General features: G+C 35.3%; 1 protein-coding gene across 2 annotated transcripts in view; it reads right to left on the bottom strand.

The window, feature by feature from the left end:
* LOC148955136 (uncharacterized) overlaps positions 1-18269 on the bottom strand; it is a 431876-nt gene that overhangs the window by 183686 nt on the left and 229921 nt on the right. For both annotated transcript variants that reach the window (XM_089100529.1, XM_089100520.1), the window contains 2 exons: positions 13791-13907; positions 11829-11956 (listed from right to left, as the gene is read on the bottom strand). In XM_089100529.1, coding sequence (XP_088956655.1) covers positions 11829-11956; positions 13791-13907 — 245 coding nt within the window. The remainder of the gene's footprint in view (positions 1-11828; positions 11957-13790; positions 13908-18269) is intronic.

Here is an 18269-nt window from a genome sequence, read left to right on the forward strand (position 1 = left end):
GCGTAAAGAGCGAGGCGTTGAGGAGGGGACAGCCCCTTTCATATACGGAATAATTTCTGTTCGTTTTAAGTTTTAATGTCGCTCCTTACTTTCAGTTTAAAAAACTTGTTTTTTTTATTTAATTATTTACATAAAACGACGTAAATTATGGTGCGCAGTAAGACGTGCAGATTCCGACAGCTTTCCCACAAGCACAGTTACTTTTTCCCGTAAATCAGGGAGGACCAATCGTGATGTTAGAGGCACAGGGAATAGAGTAAAACCCACAGTTAAGAGGGAGACTCGCACTCGAATTAAACGAAATATATTCGCACTTATCAACGTTCAGCATAAGCCCAATCTGTCTGAACTGGTCTGAGATCAGCTGACAGAATGTGAGGGCCCAACCCTAGAACGACTGACAAGGAGCAAATCGTCCGCATAAGCGAGATACGAGACATCAATTCCATCAGAAATGAAAGTCGAATGCAAAGATGAAAGGATATGAGCAATACATAACTTAAAAATAGTTGGAGAAAGCACACCACCTTGACGGACCCCACGCTGAAGAAACACCTTTGAAATAGAAACTACTCTATTATATTTTACCCGAATAAAAGAGGTAGAACACCAGTACCGTAAGAAAACAACAATAGGTAAGGTTATTATCAGAGGCAATGCTATAGCGTTGCCTATAGTAAAGGCCGTACGGCTCCAATGTTTTATTATATATTAATTAAAAAAATTTGTTCCACAAAACAAGTTTTTCAAAAGAAGTAAAGAACTCCATTAAACCAAAAATGAACAAAAATAGAATCAAATTATGTACTAAGCATACAACTACCACAAATCAGTTCAATAAATAAATGAAACCCAAAACAAACACAAATTAAAGCAAGTCAAACTCAAAACGAGCAGAAATTAATCTGAGTACGGGTCTAAACTCTATGCTTTCTAAAAGCTAGAATATAATTTTTATTTGACTGAAAAAAATTCAAGTGAATTTACTGAAAAAAATGTGTATGGTCAGTTTACTGAACAAAATAGAATCAAATAATTCTACCAAGCATACAACTACCACAAATCAGTATCAATAAAGAAAATGAAACCCAAAACAAACAGAAATTAAAATATGTCAAACTCAAAACGAGCAGAAATTAATCTGAGTAGGGTTCTAAGCCCTACACCTTCTAAAAGCCAGAATGTAATTTGTATTTTATTCAAAAATTTTTTTTAATGTTTTCACTCTTATATCCTTAAGAAATCAAAAATTAATTAAGATTTTATGGAATAAATATCAGCATATGTACATTAAGCTGACAATGCTTTTTTTTCAGTAAATTCATTTGAATTTTTTTTTCAGTTCCTTACTGAAAACGTTTGACACTAAGAGCTCATAATTTTATTTTATGGCCAAAAAATTTTATTCATAATTAATTCTATTTCTAAAAATAACCATGAAAGCAGTGGCGTTGTTTCAGGTGGGCAATGATTTGGAGAAAAAAGGATTCTATAGCCCATGCTCTTGACTTTTCGGATGGCATGGGCGGATCCAGGATTTTTTTTAGGGGGGGGGGCGCAAAATAGGTTGATCCGATAAAACGAATTTAGGGGGGGGGGCAAAATAGGCTCATCCGATAATCATGCGTTAAAAGCAAGTTTAATTAACGCAAACTTGGGTTAATTAAGTAAATTACACTACTTTAGACTACGCTAGGGGCACGTGCCCCCCTCACCCCCCTGTATCCACCACTGTTGCATAGAGATCCCTCTTGCCCCCCTCCCCCCATAAAGTGTTGTAGCTACATCCCTGCTTGAGAGCTCCGACACAACTTTGTAGTTCCCAGTAATTTTAACATGACTGCTAATAAGGTAATTTTTAACATGAGAAGAATTATTATTGTAAGTTAGTCATCTTTCGAGCTCAAATTATTACTAGACGCCCACCTATGTATTTATTTATAATTAGCCAAGAAAATGTGTCATAAACGGTATTAATTTTTTTCTTTTCCATTTTAATTTTTCAATTGTGTTTTTATTCCGCATTCACAGAATTTTCATTCAAAATTTTCAAGGGAAATGCTACATTTTCGTCTAAATTACTACGGTGCAAAAAAAAATAAGCAAAGCTAGTTCATTAGATTCGGCTCCTTTTTCGTCTATAAAAGCTTAGACATTAATAATTTGATGAGTCCAAATATAATCTGTCCTTCAGAAATAGTTTAATTGCCTAGGCTATTATCTATAGGTTTAGGTGGTTTCTCTTGAAAAATTCTCCAACCCCATTAAGAATACTCCTTGAGGAAAATTACCCCCTCCCCCAGTCATAGTTGAAGAATTTTTTTTTAATTTAATTTCGATTTTTTTTAAATTCATGCCCAGGCTTAACCAAGACATGATGTAACCAAGACTTAATCTGAATAGAATTCTAAACCCTGTGCCTTCTAAAAGCCAGAATATAATTTGTACTTTACTGAAAAAATTTTAATGAACTTACTGAAGAAAATCTGCGTTGTCAGTTTAATATACATATGCTGATATTTATTCCTTAAAATGTTAATTGATTTTTGAGGATGACTCTACAGTTCCTCCAGTGTTCTTTACCACAGAGCCCCTAGAAAAATATGCTAAGATGTGTCATTAGTGGATTTAAGACCAAAACAATCAGTAGAGAAACTCAATGCTAGAGGTATTACAAAAAGGGTCGCCCATCCTTCTGGCCTCCTATAGTGAAGCCAACTTTCCCTCTATTGAAGAATTCCCTACAACATAGCCATTATACAGATGAATTTGAAACTTATCACCTTAATTTATTTGATTGTATCTTTTTTGTCGTTATCGTTTTGAAATGCACATCTGCCTTAGCGAATTCGATGTCCCATTTCCATTTAACTTAAATTTAGTAGTTAACAACAAGAGTATTCAGAACAATCGTTATGATTTATATAAAAAATACAAAGCGCTTAAACAGATTGTGGGTTAGCAATTTTTTTTTTCAATGAAAGCACCGGTAAAAAGGTTAATGTTTTTCAGCATCTAGAGGTAGCGGGCAAAAAAATCTACGGGACCAATTCCTTCCACTCCCCAAATTGACATCACTGATGTACACAGAAAATATGAAACTGAAGAAAATCGGACCCTTGGTGCTTTAACTCTTAAGGAATTAAAAACTGCTAGCAGCACAGACAATATAACGTTGCCCGGTGTAATTGATTTTTTTTTTTTTTAAGGCCTTGAATAACACTGCCACCATAAGCTATCCATCGGTTTGTTAGATTTTACTAACTCGGAATTTAAAATGAAACACGAAATGATACTAGACCGGCCAAAAGATCAAGACCTACAAGTTTCTTGTCTGGCCCGTTTCCAAAACCTTTGGGATCACGAACCACAAGGTTGGCAGACATAGACCCAATAACAAGTTAAATCCGTTGATCCCAAACATGGAGTGGATGTCCCATACAGTAACAACGTAATACCTTTATGGCGCATGAGAAGCTTTTGAAACAAGTTAAAAGCCCTCTTAGGTTCTTCTAATTGAAAAAAAAACTAGTTTTTGAGCAATAAAAAATATACATCGCATTGGGGGGATCAGATATTTACCGGTGCTTTTTCAAGAACACAGCCCTAGTAAGGCGGAGAATCGCTGAAGAAACTAGGAAATGTTGAAAATGGGAGTAACAGAAGAAGGAAATTATATTCCTTGCTTAGGCCCTCTTTCCTTGCTTAGGCCCTGCTTAGGAAGACTCTCAGGAAAAGAAGTATATCTTTTAACCGCAGTACCTTAAATTATATTTATGTTTAACTCTTATTTTCAATTGATGATCAACAAGGTATTACTTTTCAGATGCATCAGGTCTCCACCTGATTGAGATCCAAAACCGGAATATGACAAAGAGAATGGCACAGTCAACTAAAAGCCTATTTGACTATCGTGATTCTTTAGATCATAATATATATTGAAATTGAAGTTAAGAAATATTCCCAAAATATAAGCATGGATCTAAACAAAGACTAGGACAGATAAAACATAGATTAACTAAAATAGGCTTCATATGCAAAAATATTTCGGATCCGTGTATGCGTTAGTGATTAGCAAGGTGTACCACCTTAGTAACTCGTCTTCTGAATACACACAGAGCGTATAGCCACAAAACGGCGCATCTTTAGACCTATAAATGAAATAACAAATAACAAGCAATTAATACAAATGTAATTTATTTGTTACCTACCGAACATATTTGGAGATGAAGTAGCACAGCAAGAAACTTCAATATTTGGGGACAGGAAAACACAAACTGTGATACAAATTGAGAGGACTGACCGTGAAGGCTGGTTAGTTCTAATACTGGTAAAACCTTTGCTATATCTTTGAGACAATTGGAATAAGCTCCTAACATAACATAAGAAACAAAATCGACAAGCAACAAATTTTTGGCTTCTATGAAATATTTATAGTATTATTATATCCACCAAGATGGGTAAAACCTTACAGATTGTTTTGCATGAAGTCTCAATGTGTTCAGATGTTTTTTGCGATATTCTGTTTCTATGTTTCATTTATAATCACTCTCTTGCAATTAGTTTAAAGACAATACTATTTAATGCTCATCCAACCAGCAACGAAACAGAAGTGCTTGACGAAACTGCCAAGTCTTTCTCACTCTCTAAGCCTGTGTGTCTGGGTTAGACCAAGGCGCCGCGCCGGCAGATCGACCGAACGCCGACGGTGAGAGGCCTGGTCGAACGCCACCGAAGTGTCGTATCGACACCGGCACGCCCCAGGCACGCTACCACCGACAGAGGTGGCGACGTTCGGTTGAATTCAAATTAATTTTACGGAAATTCTTTATTGTGTCAACCGCTAAGTTGGTGGTTTTCCTTCTCATGTGGTTTAGTATTTCGATTTTCCTGATTAGAAATCAAGCAGAGCTTGCACTATACCCGAATTTTCAGGTATTTCCCCGGAAATCTATGTGTCACAACGAAAAATAATTTGTTTCCCCGAATCCCCGAAAATCACGCAATCACGGTGCCACGCCTATGGAATTATCACCAGTGACTTTCCCTGCCAAATATTACTTTGTATACCATAATTCTTCACTGCTCTCTTGTTCATTAATTTTTCTCTCTTTTGTTACTTTGCATAAAAACCAGTCAGATGTAATATGCTATTGCAAATATTGCAATATACACAGTTCTTCATATGTTGACAAAAAAAAGTATCATCTTTATGAAATGAGTTTAAATCATTTCGAATACAGTTTCCCAATCGCTATTTCTTATATCATTCGTAGTCAAGAGTTTTATTTTCAAGTTGAATAGAATTATAGAACGCATTCTCTACTACACAGTTTCAGCCTTCTGTTGGATTTTAAAATTGACAGCCGACTGATTATTTCTGCAGCTGAAATGTAAGTTTGCAGAATTATTTTTTTTCTGTTTTTAGGTAATATGTTATTATTTTTTAATGCTAAATTATTTAAAACATTATAGAAAACAACATCTCCATTCTGTCCACTTTTTACCCCCCCCCCCCCCCCCAAAAACAGCCTTCGGGTATGACAAATTTTGATTTAGACTAAGCTATGTAAAAGGTTGGGAAATTAAAGATTGAACCGGAAGTTACCCCAAAAATATGATTCATAAATAAATTGTAAATTATTGCCTATATGGGAGGGGGATAGGGGGCTATCATTTTTAAATGATAATACCTGATAATACCCTAAATGCCAAAAAGATAATTATTTTTTTCATTTAAAGAGGAGACAGAAGAAAATGATATCAAATTCTCTGGGAAACCATTGAAATATTTTGATAGACCCAGGGTCCCCCATTAGGACTTGTTCATTGTCTTGGTTATTTTGCGATTTCTCATAGGCTACTGGCCTTATTTAGCTTTTGTGTGTGCTCCCTTTTAATTCAATTCTTTGGATCTTATTGAATGCCATGACGAATCTATCACTCAGTTTTCCAATGATTTGAGGTATATCTGAATAATTTCGACATTTTTGTTGTTGTCTGTCTACCCCTTTACTCATACTCTCAATTTTTTTTTCAAGGAACACTAAGCTGTTTAACGTTATTTTGCGTGTTTGTTTGAACCTTGTTAATTATTCAGTAAATTATTTTTCTAATGTAAGCTGAGACGGTATCCTATCAAGGTGGTATCCAGAGGGGGGGTAGGGAGGTATTATATTTATATGATAATAGCTCGAAATGTTATTTATTGAAAGCAGGGATCCCAAAAAGTTCATTTTTTTTAATTTAAAGAAGATACGGTATCTTATCAAGGTGGTATCCAGAGCGGGGGGGTATTGAGCTATCATATTTAAATGATAATACCTAGATTTTTTTTTTAAAGCATGGGTGCCAATAAGTTAATTTTTTTTTTTTTTTATTTAAAGCTGAGACGGTATCCTCTCAAGAGGGTATCCAGAAGGGGGGCATAGGGAGTTATTATATTTAAGTGATAGTACCTTGATTTTTCCATAGAAAGCAGGGATGCCAAAAATTTGAAAGTTGACAAAATTAACAAGATTTTTGTGAGTTATACTTGATACAGCACTTGCATGGTTTTATCGTCCAAAGGGAAATGGACATATGCGTCCAATCCGGTTTTTTTTTCCTAATGATGAAACGGGTTTACTTTGAAAACATTCATTCATATGTACCAGGCATATTCACACTAAAACGAATTGCTGTGACGAAAGCGATATCGACATCCCCACCTAATGTTGCGCTCAAGTAACAATGGCGCCCTTGGTCCAGTGCCCAAGTTACATTAAAAGGCCAGGTCATAATAAAAACTTACAATTTGGGAGGTTCAAGGAGGAGTCTTTGACAGTCTTATGACCTCAGGGTACTAGATGTTGCAACGTTCTTACGTATCTACAGTGGTTTAGAAAATTCGATCACCCCACAAATGATTACCAAAAATATGCACAAATGTAACATTTGGAATATTATAACACTTTTTTCAAAGCTTTGAAGAAAAGCAAAAAAGTATAAATACCCCTAACTACGCTTGAAAGCTATTTTAAAAAGAAACTCTTTGGAGATTTCCATGGAAATGCCCATAGCAGAAGCTTTGAGCCTGGGTGGGGATCAAAGAGGAGTCTAAGTATTTTGACCACAGGTGACTTGTTGTTGCGACTTTCTTAAATTTGGTAATTCTTGTGAGCATTTGGAAATCAAAGCTTAAACTCAATAACTGATACTAAGTGTCCTAACATTTTGGTTGGATTAAAAGTGACGAACTAGGATGAACATTTCAATATCTTCCTGGAGCTACTTCAGTCTGCATATTATTTCATTTAATTACACTTAAAACGGATGAGCTTTTAATTTTTTACCTAAGAAAATAGCTGGCACTTCATTTTTCTTCATAGCCAATAAACTATTAAGTGTTTTTTGTGTCATTGTAATTAAGGTTTTCTCATGTGAAGTGTTCATCATGTATTTTTCAATTTGATAAATTTACTCCTTTTAGATACAGTTTATAATTTGACTGATATTAGGTATTTATCAGTTTATGATTTGGAATGAATCCCCAAAAGAAAAAATGAATAATATCCAAAAGAAGCCAAAAGCGATAAAAAAGCAGCAGTTCAGCCTTAGGCTACCTGACATATATTCTATAAAGAAGCCAAAAAAACTTTAAAATGCATTTTTTTTAAATTGTAATTAAAAACCAGTTTTTAATACAAGAAGGCTTCTTTGGAATCCAAAAGAGCAAAAAAAAACAATCAATATCAAAGTCGCCCATTTCAATTGTTTTAAATGTGACAAAACAGATATAGGCAAAGGGCATTATGAAAAAATTAAGCTTCTAAGTTCAAAGTTATATTCAAAGTTTTTACCCAGATAACTGACGAATTTTGTGATACGATATTTGAAGTTTTATATGCAGTAACGCTCGATGAAAAAAAACTAATAATTTTTATAATTATTTATGTTAAGAATACATAGCTAATAGATACTTCATCTACTCGTATTATGCAAGGGTTCTGAAACCTCACAGCCATTTCGTTTCTACCAGATTTCTACTTCTCTTGATGAATAACGAAGAAGACCAGTTTCCAGCCAGCGACTTGTGAATTTTTTAGCTCATGAATAGGCTCGAATATGTTGTAAATTGAAGCTGTGATTTGAAAAAGACTGATGAAAACATTATGTTTGCGGTCAACATTGATCGCGCCGGCGTCGCGCCGCCGACATCTTACTGACGGCGCGCCGCCGGCGTCTTACCGGTTGCGCGGCGCGGCGTGCTGTTTTTTGCCCCGCCGCCGCCAGTCTTCCCTCATCGGCGTGGCGCCAGGGTCTAGTCTGGGTGGGTGTTTGCTTTTCCCAGTGCCTGTCTTTGTCGGTTTGTATGTTTGAATCTATGTGCTTGTATGTGTTTTGTCTCCCTGACTCTCTATGGTTGTGTGTCTAGGTGGGTGTTTACCTGTCCCAGTGCCTGTCTGTGTCGGTTTGCATGTCTGAATTTATGTATATCTATGCATTTTTGTCTCTCTCATTCTCTTTGCCTGTGTATATGGGTGGGTACTTACTTGTCTCAATGCCTGTCTCTGTCGGTTTGCATGTGTGAATCTATGTATTTGTATGTGTTTTTGTCTCTCTCACTCTCTATACATGCGTGTCTGGGTGGGTATTTGCATGTCCCAGTGCCTGTCTTTGTCGGAGTGCATGTCTGAATTTATGTATCTGTATGCGTTTTTCTCTCTCTCATTCTCTATGCACATATGTCTGGGCATGTGTTTGCTTATCCCAGCGTCTGCCTTTGTTGGTTTGCATGTCTGAATTTTCGCAGTGCCTGTCTTTGTTAGTTTACATATCTGAATGTAAACCAAATGTGTTTGTATACGTTTTTCACTCTCTCTGCCTGTGTGTCTGGACGGGTGTTTGCTTGTTCCAGTGCATGTCTTTGTCGGTGTGTATGTCTGAAGTTATTGGGTTTGTATACGTTTTTATCTTTCTCACTCTCTAAGCCTGTGTGTCTGATCAGATGTTTGCTTGTCTGTGGAGATTTTTTAGAAAAAAAATTCCGCTCATCTTTCTCAGACTATGGTAAAGGTTCTGTTAATATATCTCAGATTCTAATATATCCCCTATGAGCCTGCTAGTAGTATCTATATCTCTGAAAAATCCTTTTCTTACATCTACGACTTTTTAAGACATTCTAAGCGTTTGATGTGCTAGCATACCTTAAAAATAGTGAACTCATAACAAAGTAATGCATAAAATATTTTTAATGAAATAATGACATGTAGAATATTAATATAAAAATATGTTACGTAAATTATTATGAATTATTAATATGATTGAACAAATTTGGACATTTTGAATCTGTTCCATAAAATAGTTCATCATGTTCTCTCTTGATACTGTAGCTATTGTCTTCTCTTAGCTCGTAATCAGTAGGTTAATCATTAATCCATTTCGAGTCATACACAATTTTTACTGGGATGTCACCTAAAGATTCAATATGCATTTCGTCTTTGGTATTATTGGGTTCATTGACAATATGATCAATAGTAGTAATGACGTTCATTTGTGCTTGATTTTCCATCAATTCATCTTTATATTCATTATTGATATTGTCTGACTAATTAACGTCCTTTGTGATTAAAGGGTTATTCTTAAGGAATTGGAACAAAATTTTAACTTTATCATTAAGAGGGAGGTATTGACTAGGGGGCGGACCCCCTAATATACGTAATAAAAATATACGAATAAAGAATTTCGTTACGGAAGCTAATGCGTAAGTTACGTCAGAACAAAATTTCGAGAGAGCCATTTAGCCAAAAAAAGTAAAATTAATGTACAAACTTTGTTTTAATTATTCATCTACGGTGAGCCAAAATCAAATCTTCTTTAATTCAAAAACACCCAGAAATTAAACATAAAAAAAGTTTGTTTTTTTTTAACTGAAAGTAAGGAGCGACATTAAAACTTAAAACCAACAGAAATTATTCCGCATATGAAAGGGGCTGTCCCGTCCTCAACGCCTCGCTCTTTAAGTTAAAGCTTGACTCTATCTCACAACTTCATTTTTTAAAACGAGAAAAAACTTTGGCGTAAAGAACGAGGCGTTGAGGAGAGGACAGCCCTTTTCATATACGGAATATTTTCTGTTCGTTGGAAGTTTTAATGTCGCTCCTTACTTTCAGTTAAAAAAACTTTTTAAAGATTTTTTAAAGTAAATATAAAGACCACCACCTGATGAACAGAATGACATACCCTTTTTTACATATAGCTTGGATATAAAAGTAAGTATGTAGATGACGGAAGAGATCAAACTGGTTGTAGTAACTGCCAGTAAGGAGCTACTCGGCCCAATAGTAACCAAAACTCAAAAAGTTTAGGAACTTTGGTAATAGTTAGTGCATGAAAGATTTGGCTTTTTAAGCTGATTCAAAATATATAAGACTCATTGAGCATAGTGACATCCATCAGAAGCTGCAGACCTGAGAAAAGTGGAAAGATTTTCGAAAAGGGGCAGAGGACATCCTCAAAAAGTAAAGGAATCTTAACAAGAATTATGCAATTCGGCTCAGCATATTAGAGAACCCTAATGTAGATGTTTAATCCCCCTATCCACAAAAACGTGCAGTTTTGTATCTTTTTTTTCAATAAGCAAGATCACAGATATGTGATTATTTTATTTATTTCTTGGGGGATTGTATCAAACCAATGGTCCAAAGAGATCAAGAAAGAGCCTTTTATGAATTTAAAATAAAAGTTCTAGTACCCTTTTTAAGTGATAAAAAATATTGGAGGGCAGCTAGCCCTCCTCCTGTGACACTTTTCTCCCTAAGGGCTTCTGATCTAAATTTTGAGATCTCCATTCTGTTCATCATAGTTGAAATGTCCAAAAATTGTGCATCTGGGGATGACGTGACTCCCCAAAGGCTCTGGGGAAAGGGTTGTAAAATATGCAATTTGTCCATTGTTTACATATAGTATTTTCTTCGGAAATTTTCTGTGTGTAACAGGGAAGGATATTCCCTGGAGAGGAAATCTTCATAGGGTTATTTTTCAGGGAAATTTTTACGAGGGAACTGGCCAGAATTCTTAGTTTCTCTATGGATGCTCAGATTTACCGTGGAGAGAATGTTCCGGGGGAATTATCCGGGGGGAATTTTCACCAGGGAGGGAATCGTCTTGGGAGTTTTGCTATTTGAGGGATTTATGGAGGGATTTTTCACGGAAGGGGGAATTCCGGTATGATTTGAAAAATAATCAGAAATTAAACAAAACATAGTTTTTTTGTAATAAAAGTGAATTTTCCGGGGAATTGGCCACAGAAAATTTTCCAGGGGGATTTTCAACGAGGAGGGATTTTATACGAAAAGAATTTTCCATGGATTTCTTGGCTTTGTTTTAAAAATAGTCAGAAATTATATGAAGAAAAAATTTCGACTGAAGTAAGGAGAAACGTTAAAACATAAAACGAAAAGAAATTATCCTGCATATGATGGGGACTGTCCCCTCCTCAATCCGTCACTCTTTACGCTAAAGTTTGACTATTGCGCCAAGTCTTTAAGAACGACTCCTGAAGACCAAGGGCCTTTTAATTGGAATACGAAGTTATCTTAAAGTACTAAAACACTTCAGCGAATTGAGAGATTAAGGAGGGGGAAACTCCTCATGTATGCAAAAACTTCAATCGTTTTAAGCTTAAATATTGCTCCTTACTTTCGGCTGAAAAAAACTTGTTCTCAATTTAATTCCTTACAGAGAAGATATTGACACCAAAATTTCCCATAAAGAACAGAATCGACCAAAAAGTTTAATGAACCGGTCTAAAACTATCAACAATTTACTGTCTCTTTACCACTCACCTTTTTAGATTTTCTTTGACTGGTAAGATGGTTATAGAATAAGGAGTAGCTGTTTTTCTTTTTGGCTCATGGCCAATAAAGCACTGGACTTCATCCAAATTCCATTCATGCATAAGAGAGTAGGATTTCTAAAAAAAAAGAAAGATTATCTTATCTCTCAAAACGCGCAATAATTGCGTGTGCATGTATTTATGTATTTTTTCTCGAAAACGGCTCCATTTTTTTTTTAGGGAAAGTTGGCATCCTGAGATTTTTAGGCCTAAAAACGATTTATATAGGTCACGAGCTTGAGAAAAATTCGCTGAATGCCTTAATTTTGGAAAAAAAATCCAGTGAGTGACGTCGTATTTATGAAAACATTTGAAGAGCATACATACGTCATATATGCCTCAGTAGTAGTTTATCGTTTTTAGTGTCTATGAGGCAGGCAAATTTACACAACGATTGATTTACAATATATGATTGACAAGAAAAATCAAAAGGTTTGAATTATATTTATGAGTACATTTCAAGACAATAAATTATATCCTCTTCCCCCCACCCTCCAGGAGTGAATGTATTGTTTTTATGGCTATGACGCATGCAGCATTAAAAAAGGAACATAGCTAAGTATACAATTCCAAGTGTAATAAGTCTATTTACAAAAGGTGTTTTAAGCAGTTTCATAATGCATAAGGGACGAATGAACAACCTAGACCATCAAATGTGACAAGACCAATCCGAGCAACTATGGTAAAGAGCATTGAAAATCTTTTTAAAGTAATTATAAACAAAAATGAAGAACAAAGAAATATAGAGTCAGAATATTTGCGTTAGTGACAATTAAAAAGAGTCAAAATAAAAATGAATACCAAAGAAACATCCAGTTCAAAGATAAACGGCAGCAAGAATTAAAACGATTCGAAAACAAAATTGAAGAACAAAGCAATATGTGGTTAAAAGACATTCGACAACGAGGAGCAGAAAGAATTAAAAATGAAAGTGAAGAACAAAGAAATATGCAGCAAAAATATGTGCCACATCGAGAACAAAGAAATATGTGGTTAGAGCATAAGCGACAGCGAGAATCACAAGCGATATCAAGAGAGCGAATGACAGAATGAGTCAAAATGTAATGAAGAACTAAAAATTGTGCTGTTCGATGACAAGTGACAGTGAAAATCAGAACGAGTCAAAAATGAAAGTGAAGAAGAAATAAATTTTACGTTAGAAGAACAACGCTATCACAATCTTTGATGCCAAAAATGTGGCACAAAACCCACTATAAACCTACAAAGACGGCATAAACTACGCAACTGTTGATTACAAGTCATCTGGACCCTTCAACGTTATATATATTCCCTGGGGAGCCCTCCATTTTCCCAATGATAGAGTAGCGAACAAAGGTGACTCATTTCGAGGTTGCTACTTACAGCAAAAATCAATATGTACAAGCCTGCCACATGTTAAGTGCCGGGGCCGGGCCTTGAAATCGGCTACATAGTTGTTTTTGCTGGTTTTTTTTTGTTCTTAACTGGCATATTGACATTTCTGGCCATTAAAACAATCTAAAAAGGTCACAACTTTAATGAAGAATTTGTATTTTCCCCTGGGTGATTGTATCGAACCTATGATGACACCATGACATCAAAAAGAGCCTCATATTGTCTGCGGTTAGAAGATAGGTGACAATGAGAATCAATGTATACAAGCCTGCCAAGTAGACATGCCAGGGCCTGGCCTCGAAATCAGCCGTTTGGTTTTTTTTCTTAAAACTGGCATATTGACATTTTTACCCACAAAAACGATCTAAATAGGTTACAACTTAGTTGAAGAATTCATATTTTTCCCAGGGTGGTTGTATCGAACCAATGGTGACGCCATGAAATCATGAAGAGGCTCACATTGTCTACGGTTAGAAAACAAGCCACAATAAGAATCCAAATATTTTTTATCGTTCAAACGCAAATGTATACCACTTACTTTTTGATCTTTGTGGATTTGAATTCTACCATCATTGACTACTACTGGTATAAACTTGTAGTCCTTTGATTTTCTGTCAGCAAATTGCACAACTTCCAATTCTGGTCTATTCTTTATCTAGAAAAAAAAGGAGAAAAATCAATGGTTGGTTCCACCCCGTGTATCAGTTTAGATACTCAGTAAGTAAATTAGACGAGCTAAGAAGGTTGTCACGACAAGGATACTCGAGCAATCAACAAGACTTATGATTAACGAAGTTAGAGCTGCCACCTTGCGAATAACTGTCAAAGTTTTGCAATTGTTTTCTTGTGTTGTGCAAGTATGCAGTATTTTTCCTTTTTTGCTTTACACGACAAACGGCTATTTATGACTAATTTGAACTAGAAAACTGGAGTCAATGTGTGAGAAGCAATTCATTAAGACTGTTCCATTTTCATAAATTTTTAGCTACTCAGTAAGCCATCCATAACTATTTATTGTTCAATGCAGCAAGTATGTCTGTCCCTTGATAGTCAAATTTATGTTACGAGACATATATTTTTGCACAAAAACACATCTGTGTTGTTCTAAACGAACTGAAAAATAAAAAACTTGGAGTTCGCTGAAACACCAGTATATAGAGATCAGAATTAAACATCGAGAATCTTGAAAAATAAAAACGTCAGCCATTTGAAACTTGATGTGAACAACACAATCATTTGTTAATCCTGCTATCTGTATAATCTATTGCTGGTTTCTCACTGTTCTCAACGCAACATCTTGAAATAAATTAAAGTAACTGGAGTAGGAATGCATCAGAAGGTACAGGAAGAAGTTTACAAAATTGCCAGATAAGAGTTTCATGGTTATATTATGTTTGTTGGTTATGAGTGTTATGTTGATGTTGTTTCATGGTTATGTTATGTTTGTGGGTTTGATGTTATGTTACGTTATGTTACTGGTTATGTTTTGTTGATGGTTCAGTGGTTTGATGTTATATTGATGTTATGTTATGTTGCTGGTTATGTTGTTACGGTATGTTATGTTGCTGGTTATGTTGTTATGTTATATTATGTTGATGTTGTTTCATAGTTATGTTTTGTTGATGGTTATGTGATTTGATGTTTCATAGATGTTTCTATGCCTATTGAATACAGACAGGAGTTTACATCATTACCAGATAAGAGTTTCATAGTTATATTATGTTATGTTAATGCTGTTTCTTAGATATTTTGTTGTTTCATGGTTCTGTTTGTTGATGGTTATGTGGTTTGATGTTTCATAGATGTTTCTAACCCTATTGAATACAGATGAGAGTTTACATCATTGCCAGATAAGAGTTTCATGGTTATGTTGATGCTGTTTCTTACTTATGTTGTTTCGTGATTATGTTTTGTTGATGGTTATGTGGTTTGATGTTTCAGTGCCTATCCAATCCGAACAGAAGTTTACAACATTGCCAGATAAGAGTTTAATGGTTATGTTGATGTTGTTTCTTAGTTATGTTGTTTCATGGTTCTGTTATGTTTGATGGTTATATTGTTTGTTGGTTATGTGGTTTGATGGTTATATTATGTTGTGTTGATACTGTTTGATGTTGTTTCTTGGTTCTGTTATGTTTGTTGGCTATGTTATGTTTCATAGATGTTTCTATGCCTATTAAATAGAGACGGGAGTTTTCTGTGGTCGTTATAATACACAAGTTCCATTTGAACAATGTTGTAAGGTCCCCTAACCCATTCCCAAGGCCCCCCAAAAGACTTTTTTGCCCCCCCCCATTTTTTTATAATACTTTTTTTTGCGTGCTTGAGACACAGAAGGGCCCTCCCCCTCCCCCCAACTTTTTGGCCCCCCTCCATTTTTTTATACTTTCTTTTTGCGCGCTTGAGACACAGAAGCGCACCACCCTCCCCCCAACTTTTTGGGCCCATCCCCCCATTTTTTTTTAATATTTTTTTTGCGCGCTTGAGACACAGAAGGGGACCCCCTCCCCCCCCCCCCCCAACTTCCCTTCCCCCATATTTTTGATACTTTTTTGCGCTCTTGGGACACAGAGGGCCCCCCTCGCCCAACTTTTTTGCCCCCCCCCCCTATTTTTTTAATACTTTTTTTTGCGAACTTGAGACACAGAAGGCCACCCCACCCTAAATTTTTTGGGCCCCTCCCCCCATTTTTAAATACTTTTTTGCGCGCTTGAGACAGAGAAGGGCCCCCTCCCCCTCCACCAAACGTTTTGCCCCCCCCCCCCCAAATTTTCAAAAAAAAATTTGGACTGAATTTTTTGGACTTGGAAGCTTGAGACACAGAAAAGCCCCCTCCCCCTCCACCCAACTTTTTGCCCCATCCCCCATTTTTTAAATACCTTTTTTGGACTGAATTTTTTGGACTTGGAAGCTTGAGACGCAGAAGGCCCCCCACCCCAACTTTATTGCCCCCTCCCCCCCCCATATTTTTAGCTACTTCTTTTTTTGTTAGCTTGAGACACAAAAGATCCCCTCCTCCCCCCCCCCCCAACTAGTGTTTTGTCGTGATTTACCTTATCAATTTTACATTCTGAAGATTTTTCGAAGTTCATTTTGGATGTTTTGCGTTGAAGTGTAAGAGTTGGAATATTTCAGTAGTGTTTTGTCGTGGTTTACCTTGTCACTGTTACATTCTCTTGATGTTTCAAAGTTCATTTTAGATTTTTTTTTAGTTGAAATGTAAGAGTTGGAATATTTCAGTAGTGTTTTGGTGTGTTTTGGTTCAGTAGTGTCCTGGTTTACCTTGTCACTGTTACATACATTCTCTTGATGTTTCAAAGTTCATTTTGGATTTTTTTTTTCATTGAAATGTAAGAGTTGGAATATTTCAGTAGTTTTTCGTTGTGGTTTAAATAGTAACGGTTATATTCTTTAGAGTTTTCAAACTTCATTTTTGGATTTTTTTTTCATTGAAATGTAAGAGTTGGATTATTTCAGTAGTGTTTTGTCGTGCTTTACCATGTCACTGTTATATTCTAAAGATGTTTCAAAGTTCATTTTGGATTTTTTTTCCCTTGAATTGTAAAAGTTTGGATATTTCAGTAGTGTTTTGTCGTGGTTTACCTTGTCACTGTTACATTCTCTTGATGTTTCAAAGTTCATTTTGGATTTCATTCGTTGAAATGTAAGAGTTGCAATATTTCAGTAGTGTTTTGTCGTGGTTTACCTTGTCACTGTTACATTCTCTTGATGCTTCAAAGTTCATTTTTGTTTTTTCGTTTAAATTTAAGAATTGAAAATTTTCAATAGTGTTTTGTCATGGTTTACCTTGTCACTGTTACATTCTCTTGATGTTTCAAAGTTCATTTTGGATTTTTTTCATTAAAATGTAAGAGTTGGAATATTTCAGTAGTGTCTTGTCGTGGTTGACCTTGTCACTGTTACATTCTCATGATATTTAAAAGTTCATTTTGGATTTTTCGTTGAAATGTAAGAGTTGGAATATGTCAGTAGTATTTTGTCGTGGTTTACCTTGTCACTATTAAATTCTCTTGATGTTTCAGAGTTCATTTTGGATTTTTTAGTTGAAATGTAAGAGTTGGAATATTTCACTAGGGTTATGTCATGGTTTACATTGTCAGTGTTACATTCTCTTGATATTTCGAAGTTCATTTTGGATTTTTTTTTCATTGAAATGTAAGACACCTGCTCAGACACACAGTTATAGTGAGAGAGATATGCAAAAATTAGGCTAATTTAGATACATTCTGAAGATGTTTCAAAGCTCATTTTGGATTTTTTTCGTTGAAATGTAAGAGTAGGAATATTTCAGTAGTGTTTTGTCCTGGTTTACCTTGTCACTGTTACATTCTCTTGATGTTTCAAAGTTCATTGTGGATTTTTTTCGTTGAAATTTAAGAGTTGGATTATTTCAGTAGTGTTTTGTCGTGGTTTACATTGTCACTGTTACATTCTGAAGATGTTTCAAAGTTCATTTTAGATTTTTTTCATTAAAGTGTAAGATTTGGAATATTTCAGTGGAGTTTTTTGTCGTGGTTTACCTTGTCATTGTTACATTCTGAAGATGTTTCAAAGTTCATTTTTGTTTTTTCGTTTAAATTTAAGAATTGAAAATTTTCAATAGTGTTTTGTCAGGGTTTACCTTGTCACTGTTACATTCTCTTGATGTTTCAAAGTTCATTTTGGATTTTTTTCGTTAAAATGTAAGAGTTGGAATATTTCAGTAGTGTCTTATCGTGGTTTACGTTGTCACTGTTACATTCTCATGATATTTAAAAGTTCATTTTGGATTTTTCGTTGAAATGTAAGAGTTGGAATATGTCAGTAGTATTTTGTCGTGGTTTACCTTGTCACTATTAAATTCTCTTGATGTTTCAGAGTTCATTTTGGATTTTTTTAGTTGAAATGTAAGAGTTGGAATATTTCAGTAGTGTTATGTCATGGTTTACATTGTCACTGTTACATTCTCTTGATATTTCGAAGTTCATTTTGGATTTTTTTCATTGAAATGTAAGAC

Source organism: Artemia sp. Qi Xiang Cuo, chromosome 2 (assembly GCF_049724085.1).
Source record: "Artemia sp. Qi Xiang Cuo chromosome 2, ASM4972408v1, whole genome shotgun sequence".
Taxonomy (NCBI): Eukaryota; Metazoa; Arthropoda; class Branchiopoda; order Anostraca; family Artemiidae; genus Artemia; species Artemia sp. Qi Xiang Cuo.